This window comes from Coregonus lavaretus (genome assembly GCF_964263955.1).
Source record: "Coregonus lavaretus genome assembly, chromosome: 19".
NCBI lineage: Eukaryota > Metazoa > Chordata > Actinopteri > Salmoniformes > Salmonidae > Coregonus > Coregonus lavaretus.
The window spans coordinates 30383658-30396414 of record NC_140006.1 but is presented as its reverse complement, the minus strand read 5'-3'; the positions used below and the strand labels follow the sequence as shown (position 1 = coordinate 30396414).

The 12757-nt window shown below is 41.5% G+C and overlaps 1 protein-coding gene across 1 annotated transcript; it reads left to right on the top strand.

Moving 5' to 3' along the window:
* The first annotated feature begins 723 nt into the window (after nt 1–723).
* Nucleotides 724–7276, top strand: LOC311147031 (Krueppel-like factor 6). The gene is made up of 4 exons (XM_084183640.1): nt 724–1117; nt 2906–3473; nt 4556–4679; nt 4887–7276. The coding sequence occupies exons 1-4, from the start codon at nt 1016–1018 to the stop codon at nt 4936–4938; spliced, it is 846 nt and encodes a 281-aa protein (XP_084039766.1). The 5' UTR covers nt 724–1015; the 3' UTR covers nt 4939–7276.
* The last annotated feature ends 5481 nt before the right edge of the window (nt 7277–12757 follow it).

The window sequence follows — 12757 nt, the reverse complement described above, 5'->3', positions numbered from 1 at the left end:
CATGATGTTAGCCTTTCTGAATAGACTAAAAGAACCACAGGTAAATGAGAAACATCAACTGGGTCTGGGATAATCACAATAACATTATCAGCTGGGGCTGCTATTGAATCAAACATGCACTCACTCACTGTCCAAGCACTGTGAAATGTATGTTTTATTCTAAATGGTGTGATAAACTCATGTTTGCAAAGTTGTTACATTGGGCACAGTTTTCCGCAGTGTCTCTTTCCGGAATTAGTGTTGATTGGATGCCACCGCTATATTCCCGTCCCATTGGCTTGTGTTCCAAGCTGTGTAAAATAGATCGTCTGTTAGTTCAGTCACAGTGACATAAGTATTGAGTAAACTAATGCATGAGCATGAGGATTGTTAAAACATCAATACACACACCAGAATAAATGTAAAAACATTATTCTATTTTCAAACTCGTGCGTGCCATAATAGTCAGCTGTAACCGACACTGACGCTTGGAAGGTAGGCTGAAATCATACTATACAGACAGAGATGTTAGTTCTTCGCTGTAGTGAGCAGTGAAAACTTTATATAGTGCTCTAAAAATAGAACCCACATGGTCCAATGGGAATGAAGGAGACTTCAGTCATTGCACCAACCATATCACAGAAGATGTTCAAGGTGGGCGGGTGTTACACTTTGGCTAACCAATTGGTCGGTATCACGAAAGCGTAATGTAATCACGTGGGGGAAGACTGGCTGTAAGATTTTGAATAGGGAAGTTTACAGAGCGTCGACGGACTTTCAGGGAGTTCACTGTTTGCTAATAGAGCAAGCAAGCAAGCAAGCAAGCAAGCAAGCAAGAAAGAGTCCTCTCGGAAGAACACTTTCCCTATCATCACTGGAAGGCGATAGTCAGACCTACTACTCTCAACTTTTTTACTACAGCATATTATACATGCTAATACATCGAAGACGCACGTTTAAAAACAAAACAAAAAAAAGACAATTGAACTATCTTGATTTTGGGGTGTAATTAAAGCTGCATCTATATAGGAACGAGATGGATGTTATTCCTATGTGCAGCATATTTCAGGAGCTCCAGATTGTACATGACACCGGATACTTTTCAGCTTTACCATCTCTCGAGGAGTACTGGCAGCAGGTATTTATAATTGTGAATAGTCCTATTTTTGATAGAGAAACACTCTAAAATGAATGAAAAATAATGATTATGTTTTCCACATCGCAGTAAACTTGTGCGCAACTGCAGGTTGCTGTCAGTGGAGATGCAAACTGTCAGGAATTCAGAACAAAAAAAGTTGTACTATTCGGACTTGTAGCACATTCTTGACACCTTAGTAAGTTCAATGCATGTATATGTAACAATACAAGCATGCACGTTGCAATTATATATAAGTTACGCTAATGGCTTAGTCCAATGAATGAACCACGACGCATTGTTTTTATTCCGTTTTGTAGACAGCTGATGCGTCATAGTGAATAGAATGTGTGTGTGTGTGTGAGAGAGAGAGCGAGAGAGCGAGTTCGTATTCGGAATTAGCGGAGACGAGTATGTGCGTCTTCAAATTATTTTGTTCAAAATTACCACCATCTCCCACTCAACATGTGTCTTTATAGGAATTACATAATATTCGAGAAACTAGGTATTATTTTTTGCTGGGTGGTTGAAATGAATTTGCTACACGGTGTAGTTTATGCGGGCTTGGGGCGGTTCACTCTCCATGCCCTCTGAGGCATTTAAAGCTCGCCAGAGATGCATTCTGCCCTACTGAAAATAAATGTTTGCAATGAATACAAAGTATTTCCTTGCTAAACGTTTTTAGGTTTGCCAGAAATCTATTACATAACAACTTACCCTGTAATGTATATTGGTTTTAATTGATGTTTTCTATACCCTAATAGTTTGAAATTAATTCATTGGAATGCTAGATGCATGTCATTATTGATATTGTTACTTTTGAATATATTGAAGTTAGCAGTCACTTACGGATTGTCACGCTTTACAGAAGAGTCCTTACTTCCTTTTTAGAAAAAAAAGAAGTCCATAAATCTATGTAGCTCTTGCAGTATTCATAAATAAAGCTTTTTATGGACCTGCTTGAACCAGACCTACCTCCTCCATTCCATTTACATTTACGTCATTTAGCAGAAGCTCTTATCCAGAGCGACTTACAGTTAGTGAATACATTTTTTTTTTTATACTGGGCCCCCATGGGAATCGAACCCACAACCCTGGCGTTGCAAACGCCATGCTCTATCAACTGAGCTACATCCCTGCCGGCCATTCCCTCCCCTACCCTGGACCAATTGTGCGCCGCCCATGAGTCTCCCAGTCGCGGCCGGCTGCGACAGAGCCTGGATTCGAACCAGGATCTCTAGTGGCACAGTTAGCACTGCGATGCAGTGCCTTAGACCACTGCGCCACTCAGGAGCTCATTATTGTTATTTCTAGCAATGCCACTGGATGCATTATTAAATCCACATTATGCTGAGTGATTGATACATTTTAAAAGATCTACAAGCACTTCCCTAACACACAGGGTGGCTCTGTAGCGTATGTAAATGTTATCATTGTGCATGATGCCAGCTATGTTGGAGGAAAGAGCACCGCCACCAACTGAGTCATTTCTTTCTAAGGAAATGTGTTTACTAACCTTCCCTGATCTAGTCTGCTTCTCAAAAGGCACCCAATTCCCTATATAGTGCACTACTTTTGACCAGAGCCCTGTGGGCCCTATAGGCCCTGGTCAAAAGTAGTTCACTATAAAGGGAATAGGGTGCCGTTTGGGAAGCAGCCATAGTCTCAGAGGACACCCGTTACATGCACTCCACTGCCCTTAGAATAGTACATTGTCTATATATGTACTGCATAGGTTGTTTATATTCCTATTTCCTGCATGGTTTACTGATTTTTCTCTTATCCCATCAGACATGTCTGGAGTTGGAGCGGTACCTCCAGAGCGAGCCATACGTCTCAGCCACAGACATCAAGTTTGAGACGAGCCAGGAGGACCTCTGGATGATCCTGGCCTGCGGGGACAAGGCTGAGTCTGACCCAAAGATCCTCACTCACATTAAGGAGGAAGACAATCAGGAGGCCAACAGCTTTAACTCTGACGCCAGCAGCGAGGTGTCCGACGGCTCCGAGGACCTCTCCCCTTCCCTCGACTTCACCTCCAACCCACTGAGTGACATTATGGGAGAGGGAGAGGACCTGGGTTCCACTATTATCAGTACTCCACCATCTTCTCCTGAGGTGGGCATGGAGGCCTCCTCCATATCCTCCCAGGTGTGGAGTGGTATACAGACAGTGTTGCACTCACCTGGGAAAATACAGACAGGGGGCATTAGTGGACGAACGGCAGAGAGGGGAAGCCTAGCCAACGGGGAGGATTCTCCGGACGGGAGGAGGCGGGTCCACAGGTGTCATTTCAACGGATGCCGAAAGGTCTACACGAAAAGTTCCCACTTGAAAGCACACCAGCGTACACATACAGGTAAATAATTGATTGCGTACAAGTAAACTGCATGACCCAACAGCTCCTCCTCCCATCCAAGTGTATATATGGATATAAAAGAGTAGAATCTCTGAGCTATCCGACCAGGCCCCAGTCTTACATTATACAGGTAATATGTAGGCCAGTCCAGAGAGTGGTGGTGTGTGTTGTTACCCACATACTAATGCTGCTGTCACAGCAGAGAGGCCTTGGGAAAGAAAATCCAGACCAGCTGGTTATGTCATCAGTATTCTGAATCTGCAGCCATTTACTTTACAAAGAACTTTCAGAAAATGATTCAGTTTCAGAAGGGTCTAAATTTAAACCTCGTCAAACAATTAACATATTCATATGCTTACAAGAGAGTCTTTGTTTTGGATTTCTACTCATGAATTTGGTCTCTGCATTCTTGGAATAGTTCACTAGAAGGAAGGCCTAAACTGTGACCTAATTCCCACATCAGCAGTGACTTCACATTAACTAAGGGGGGAGGGGTGACATAACAACCTTTTGTGGGCATAGCCAAGCCAGCCATAGAGGATGTGGACTGGATCATGAAAGCAGATCACATTTCACCATGGGAAAAAGAAAACGACTGAATCATTTAAATGTAAAGTGTAGTGGGAATTTTACATTTACAGTTATTCGTTACTGAGTTATGTGAGCAGTTTTCCCCTGTCACCTCTGACCTCTCTTGCCAAGCTGTTTACAGCTGTCTTGCACATGATCAAGGCGCTTACATTCCAAGCAAACTATGTTACCAGAGCTAATGGAATTTTCACCATTAGAAATCGTCTAATTGTCCTTCGCACCTGCCCTCTATATATATATATATATATATATATATATATATATATATATATATATATATATATATATATATATATACACTAAGTCTGCTTATTCAACTATTTTTAAGCTGTACATCACAACTCATATTTACAAGTTGTAGTACTCTATCTAGTAGTATGTAGCACTTATAGTATCTTATGTCTATTTCTGATTTGGAAACATAATGGAGCACTGTCCTTCATGCTGTCTTTTCATACACAGTAATAACATCATTTGTTTTCTGTTTGCAGGTGAGAAGCCTTACAGGTGCTCATGGGAAGGCTGTGAGTGGCGTTTTGCACGGAGTGATGAGCTAACCAGACACTTCAGGAAGCACACTGGGGCAAAGCCGTTTAAATGCAGTAACTGTGACAGGTAGGTGAAGTGTTTAGGGATGGATTTATCTTTTGTTTGTTTCAATTATTTTATTGAGGAAGATTGTAAATATCATAAACAATTGTTAAATGTTTGGGCAGCTAAGGTAAAGCCATGCAGCTGAAATATTGACTATTACTGCTGTTATATTAGTCTTACCTATTCTAAAAACGCTGAGCCTAATATGCTTTCTCTTTCTCCTTGCAGGTGTTTCTCTCGTTCGGACCATTTGGCGCTTCACATGAAGAGACACATCTAAGCGCTGGGCCCCAGAGCAGAGCGGTGTTGAGGGATGGTCCTGACGGTCTCCTAACCTGTCTGTGGGGAGGCGCAGTGCCCTGAGAGGGGAGGAAGGTGAGCGAGGGGAGCGTGCTCCAGTGAGAAGCATGCAGGCAATTTTTGCACCATACTTAGTGCCTCCAAGACCTCTCGGAGGAAAGAGCTCTGAAAGGTCGACACATTCTGGAAAAAGAATCACGAAAACCACCAAGGATGACGGAGAATGAAGAGATCCGCTAGAGAATGAAAATGTCTGAGAGGACAAGAAATAACGTTTTTTCTCTATATGGTGTCTGATGCTTTGTGGAGTTAGTTCCTGGTCTGGACACATGCAGCGATATACTCGAATAAACGTGTGTTGTTTCCTGTGAGCCTGTGAGAATGCCTGTGACTGAGTGCCTGCCTGTGGATGTATGACTATTGAGTGTATGGCTATGGTTGTGAGCTGAATGGCATTGAGGGGATGATGTGTGTGGGCTGGGGATTTATTGTCTCGTTTTGTGGTCATGAATGAATGAATGCAAGCAAAGGTGTTGTTGTGCTGTTGTGTGGGGCATTGGTTGAGTCTAGGCTGGGTTTGGCAGTGTGTGTGTGTCCGGGCCGTCAGTTTGAGGTTTGAGAGAGAGCGCCCCCATCTGAGGGGAGGTGGTAGCGCACTCCTAAACGAGGTGGGGGGGAGGGAAGTGGATTGTTTGGCGCAGATATAAATTGTGTAATGTATTAAGTAGCGTGTCTCAAAGTTAATGCTACCAAGCTCATTTGTTGTCCATTGTGTAAGCTCAGTATCTAAAGGTTGTACACAACATTCATATCTTCATTATACCAGAAGTTGCATGATCTTGGGTTTGTTTGTCACTCGATTAGTTATAACGAAGGCAAATCCCAATAACGAGCAGCTATACATCTGTTTTACACCATAGATACCACATTATTGTACAGAAACATGAAGCAGCGATTTGTTTCCTTTTGTTTTGTATGTTTGGAGATATCACTATTGCTTGTCAACTATCTTGATCATGGAATTGTTTATTTCTACTCCATTTAAAATTAATTTCTTTAATTTTGTTCTCTTGCTCTCCTCTTTTTCTATATCTGTAAATGCACTGTTGACCTTAATGATGCCTTATGTAAGTGGCCTTGTCCAGATAAATAGATCACTCACGGGGGGTTGAAATGCAGTAGTGTATGATTGAATAGCTTTATTAAGGCTCCGATTCATATGGCCACACCTTTTGCCCTTGTCTAGGTCAGTCTCAAGACTTGAATAAAAGTCTGCTTTATACTTACTGCCATTTTACATTTCTGTGCATCATTTGTCAACATACATACAGTATCTATCTATCCATTGAGACGAAATCAAAATGTTTTGAAAATGATCCTTGAGCCGAGACAGAATTGTAGAGCACTTGAAACAATTCAATTCGAAATGGTTTACTACTGTGTAGTAGTATAATGTGGTATGTTATGCACTTAAAATGGAATGTGGGATGATAAATTAGGTAAGTTAATGTCAAAAGTATAGAGTCTCCTGGTTGGTTGGGGGGTTGAGTTCTCGTGACGTGATCTGCTCGGCCACGAAGGCCATGGTAAATTAAGATTTATTGCAAATAACCCATTCTGGTCAGGCCATGGCGTGTTAGTTAACTGTTAAAGGCTTACCTGACATGAGTGCTCTCAAACTGACAGTGGATGTGGATGATTATTGCTTATTGACCTGTATGGACTACCTTGTTTTAACCCCATACCATTGTACAGTACAGTTGATCTGGTCAACAGTACTGTCGGAAAGTCTCCTTTTTAAAATATACATTGTGGATATCAAACCATGCAAAAGATATGTGTTGTTTAAAAATAGTTTTTGTAAAGAAGCTTATATTTTGCAGGGTAAGGGACCAAACAAATCTAAATTGTGAAGTGTATGTTTATGAAAAACAACAAAGACAAGGCCACATTTAACTTGAGTGAGTACTAATGGTCAGAGAAACTGAAAACAAATGACGTATTGTTCACTTCTGCTAGTCTGCTACAGTGTTGGAGAAGGATTTACATTTTCTAGCTTGAACGGGGAATGATTCAGTACAGAGAAATGAAACTGATTGTTGGAGGGATTACACACTGAACAGCTTTCTATAATCTAAATCAAAACGGCAATTTGTCAGCCCTATCTTTAACTAAAGTATCTTTATTGATGAAAAAATAGAGAAATTAGGTTTTATTTGTTTGATTAATGGCATAATGTTTTTTTTTTATTGTTTTGTCAAATTATTTCTGTATGAATGTATTTTTTATTGGAATAATGATTAAAAAAATATCATCATATTTTGGTGTTTTTGTTCTACCTGCTTCTTACATCCTCATACTGTGACCTGACATAAAACATGAGCTCTTACGGTAACATGAGTGCCATGAAGGTAAAGCTTTTCAAACGTACTCCTTCAGTTTCCTGTCATGTTCAGATCCACCTCACTGTATAGTCAGCTAAGTAGGCTACTTCTCAAAGCCACAGAGGTGGATTGCTGAGCAATTGAAATAAATCTTCTGAATGAACTCCACCTGTAATAATGAATGTTAGTTTAGTTTGGGCTCTTAATATGAAATAATTAAGTTGAGACTGAGCTGTGTATAGTAATACCAATATGCAGTATCACAGACAGCGATGGTCCAGTATGTTCTCATTTCATTATGCCGTTTCTAGCACATATAATTAGAATGGTCAGAGGTTCCTAGCATGTTCTACTCATTAGATTTCTATGTTGTATCATTTCAACACATCATTGTGCTCTAACACTAGCAAAAGATCGAGCACATCATTCTTATGCACATCAAACCGAATCTTCCCAGTCAAGGTCTACTAGTAGAACGAGAACCTCCAACCTCCACAAGCTTATGCATGGGTTCAACAGACAGACAGATGCCCATCCCACCCTCCCTCCCTCACCCACCACATCACAGCTCATCTCATATGACCTGGGGGTTTAACTCCTGTTAAAACCAGAGTAAACTGAAAGGTCATTAACCCAGCATGGGGTTGGTAGACATCATCTCGGTGGTATCATAGAGACCTTCAGTAGGTTCAAGTTCAAACACACAGACAAAGAGAAACAGGGATCGAGACCTGCTGCTGTAGATGATTGTTATGGAAATCTATATTTACCTCCAAATGGTTGCCTACGACTCAAATGACACCCTATTCCCAACATAGTGCACTACTTTTGACCTACGGCCTCTGGTCAAAAGTAGTGCACTATATAGGGAATAGGGTCATTGTCTTACGTCAAATGGCGTCACTCCTAGGCACGGCTCGTCCCTCAACCGATCATTGCAGGCGGAATCGACATGCTCTCTGACGTAATACAAGGGGATAGGGTGCCATTTAAGATGCAGCATATATTTACCTTTAATTGTTTGTTTAGACTGAGACGTTACATGTTTAGAAAGCACACGGTGCAGATTACATGTTTACATCACGTTTATTGCAAACTTCATTAAAGTCATCCATTAAATTGGTACCTCTGCACTTCTCTCTACCACACAGTCTTGTGGCTCTTCGCTCTTTCCCTGAGGGCTGAGCAGCATTGGTTAGTTCACCACTCTGTGTACAGGCAGTGGGCTACAGGCAATGGGTCAATGGGGGCTGAGGCTGGATTCAGGCCAGAACTGGGTTGAAATCTTTAAAATACTTTGCACCTTTGCGCGTTAGCATCCCCCCCCCCCCCGGTCCTCTTCTCCTCTGATGTACAGCAGCTCATTACCACGGCCCGATTAAAGGATCCATTATTCATTCACACACAGTACACTTTGAAATCCAAAGGAATATCCCCACATCTCAGCTAGGGCTGCATCCCTAATGGCACCCTATCCCTGTATAGTGCACTACTTTTGACAAGACCACTATGGGCCCTGGTCAAAAGTAGTGCACTTAATAGGGAAAAGGGTGCCATTTGAGAAGTAGCCTGTGTCTTACATAACTAAACTTAACCCATAGCAGCAGCATCGGAGACCAAGCAGGCAGTCTTGGTGCCATTGTCTCTACCATTGTCTCTACCATTGTCTTCTCTAGTATTGTCTCTAGCATTGTCTCTAGCATTGTCTCTAGTATTGTCTCTACCATTGTCTCTAGCATTGTCTCTACCATTGTCTCTAGCATTGTCTCTAGCATTGTCTCTAGTATTGTCTCTAGCATTGTCTCTAGCATTGTCTCTAGTATTGTCTCTACCATTGTCTCTAGCATTGTCTCTACCATTGTCTCTAGCATTGTCTCTAGCATTGTCACACAGTGTGATAAACTGCACTGGATCTTTCAATGATGCCACACAGGTTTGATTAGTGTGGTTGAATGCTAGGGATGCACTGTGGTCTAGTTAGCATGCCTGGTGATCTATAGTGTAGGCTGCTACTTTGGATGAAAACAGATGAGATCAATGCAGAGTGTTTGTGGTTTAAACATCCACATGAAGACATTTCTACAGCCATTACAGCCTTATTATAAACAATATATTGAAATGAATAGCAGTTGATGAGATAGTGCCACTGCATCATCTTGGTTCAACATATGGGATTGATACACTACGGACAGAGAGAGGATAAAATGTCTTCTATCATAATGAAATTGAATAAAATGTCTTCTATCATAATGAGATTGAATAAAATGTCTTCCATCATAATGAGATTGAATAAAATGTCTCCATTATTTGCGTTAAAAGCTTCATTGTGTTACATAAAAAGGCAGTTCTAACTCAACTTATGTTGTGGGGTTCTTTTGAAGTAACAACACAAAAAAGCAATTTGGCCATAGATTCACGTACGACTGTAAAGTAATTTAAATGACCTTCTCTTTAAGGTCAGTGAAACTTTTTTCATTAGAAAATCCATCCGCACCTTTTGTCTTTTAGGTTAGCTAACTCCACTTGACTCCATTTGAATGCATCTGTCACCATGACAACTACTTTATTTTTTCTAATTCCACAGCATGTGACTATCTCCATTAAATAATTACAATCCCATCCATTCTCATTTTCTGTGTCCAGACAATGTGCCTAAATATACAAACCCAAAATGTCCACGCTTCCCCCTATCTCGCTGTCTCACACACACACGAACACGCAAAAGCATATAAAAATGACTAACGCCCTGCCACACACACACACACACATGCACACAGGCATGCAAGAGAGTAATTTTTTATTTATTTTCCCTCTACCTCTAAACAAAAAGGGAGAGGAATAGGAAGTAGCCTAGTACCACTTCCCTTGTCCCTTTAAAGGGCAGAAAGGTTGACTTGGTGACACAGAGCCAGGATATGTCACTTTGTCAGTTGGCCTGAAATGCCGTCGAGCACTTTAAAAGGGTCAATGTTTGTGTGATGTCACACCAGATGCCTGCAGCTCTACTCGTCTGTCCATGATCTGGAAATACGTTCTTTATTTAACCAGGTAAGCCAGTTGAGAACAAGTTCTCATTTACAACTGCGACCTGGCCAAGATAAAGCAAAGCAGTGCGATAAAAACAACAACAACACAGAGTTACATATGGGATAAAAAAAACGTACAGTCAATAACACAATAGAAAAATAGAAAATCTATATACAGTGTGTGCAAATGTAGTAAGTTATGGCGGTAAGGCAATAAATAGGCCACAGTGCAAAATAATTACAATTTAGTATTAACACTGGAGTGATAGATGTGCAGAAGATGATGTGTAAATAGAGATACTGGGGTGCAAATGAGCAAAATAAATAACAATATGGGAATGAGGTAGTTGGGTGGGCTAATTACAGATGGGCTGTGTACAGGTTCAGTGATCGGTAAGCTGCTCTGACAACTGATGCTTAAAGTTAGTGAGGGAGATAAGAGTCTCCAGCTTCAGAGATTTTTGCAGTTCGTTCCAGTCATTGGCAGAACTGGAAGGAATGGTGGCCAAAGGAGGTGTTGGCTTTGGGGATGACCAGTGAGATATACCTGCTGGAGGGCATACTATGGGTGGGTGTTGCTATGGTGACCAATGAGCTAAGATAAGGCGGGAATTTGCCTAGCAGTGATTTATAGATGACCTGGAGCCAGTGGGTTTGGCGACGAATATGTAGTGAGGGCCAGCCAACGAGAGCGTACAGGTCACAATGGTGGGTAGTATATGGGGCTTTGGTGACAAAACGGATGGCACTGTGATAGACTACATCCAATTTGCTGAGTAGAGTGTTGGAGGCTATTTTGTAAATGACATCGCCGAAGTCAAGGATCAGTAGGATAGTCAGTTTTACGAGGGCATGTTTGGCAGCATGAGTGAAGGAGGCTTTGTTGCGAAATAAGAAGCAGATTCTAGATGTAACTTTGGATTGGAGATGCTTAATGTGAGTCTGGAAGGAGAGTTTACCGTCTAACCAGATACCTCTGTATTTGTAGTTGTCCACATATTCTAAGTCAGACCCGCCGAGAGTAGTGATTCTAGTCGGGCGGGCGGGTGCCAGCAGCGTTCGATTGAAGAGCATGCATTTAGTTTTACTAGCGTTTAAGAGCAATTGGAGGCTACGGAAGGTGTGTTGTATGGCATTGAAGCTCGTTTGGAGGTTTGTTAACACAGTGTCCACTGAAGGGCCAGATGTATACAAAATGGTGTCGTCTGCAGCAAGAGCGACATCATTGATATACACAGAGAATAGGGGGGGGGGGGGGGGCATGGGCAAGTTGCAGCGGAGGGTGCATTGCTGGTGGCCGGGATAGGGGTAGCCAGGTGGAAAGCATGGCCAGCCGTAGCAAAATGCTTGTTGAAATTCTCGATTATCGTAGATTTATCGGTGGTGACAGTGTTTCCTAGCCTCAGTGCAGTGGGGAGCTGGGAGGAGGTGCTCTTATTCTCCATGGACTTTACGGTGTCCCAAAACTTTTTGGAGTTAGTGCTACAGGATGCACATTTCTGTTTGAAAAAGCTAGCCTTTACTTTCCTAACTGATTGTGTATATTGGTTCCTGACTTCCCTGAAAAGTTGCATATCGCGGGGGCTGTTAAAGGTTAGAGACTGGTTTTCCAGAAAGCTCCAGTTCAGAGGTGATACATGAAAGAGACGTTAGCATACCTGGGGGCTCTGGTCAAAAGTTGTGCACTTTATAGGGAATAGGGAGACATTTGGGACACAATCAATAACTCACCCCAACTCTACTAAGCTATTCAAACCTGCTGGACCAAAATGTCACATATTATAAGTCACAATGCATTGCCAGTGCTGAAAAATATTTGTAAAATAACACGTTTAATTAGCAATTAATTAGACATATCAAGATATCGACATATGTATGGCAGATGGTATTAGATACCAACATTTAAATATAGAGTACTGTAGCTCAGAGTGCACTAAGTGCCACCAGGAATGAAAGTCATCGCAGCAGGATTATTCAATACATTATCAGAGTTATCTGTGTTCTTGTTGTCTGTCTGTCCTTGTAAGGGTGTGTTCCTTGTTGTCTGTCTGTTCTTGTAATGTTGTGTTCTTGTTGTAAGTCTGTTCTTGTAAGGTTGTGTTCTTGTTGTCAGTCTATCCTTGTAAGGTTGTGTTCTTGTTGTCAGTCTGTCCTTGTAAGGTTGTGTTCTTGTTGTCAGTCTGTCCTTGTAAGGTTGTGTTCCTTGTCAGTCTGTCCTTGTAAGGTTGTGTTCCTTGTTGTCTATGTCCCTCATTTTGATTTATCTTATGCACTCACTGTAGCACATTGCAATAGTTTTTCAATTAGAAATGTATTGTTATTATTATTTTAATTAAATTGAAGACTGGATCATTAGATCTTCACCACTGCACATTGGTTTCCTCTTTCC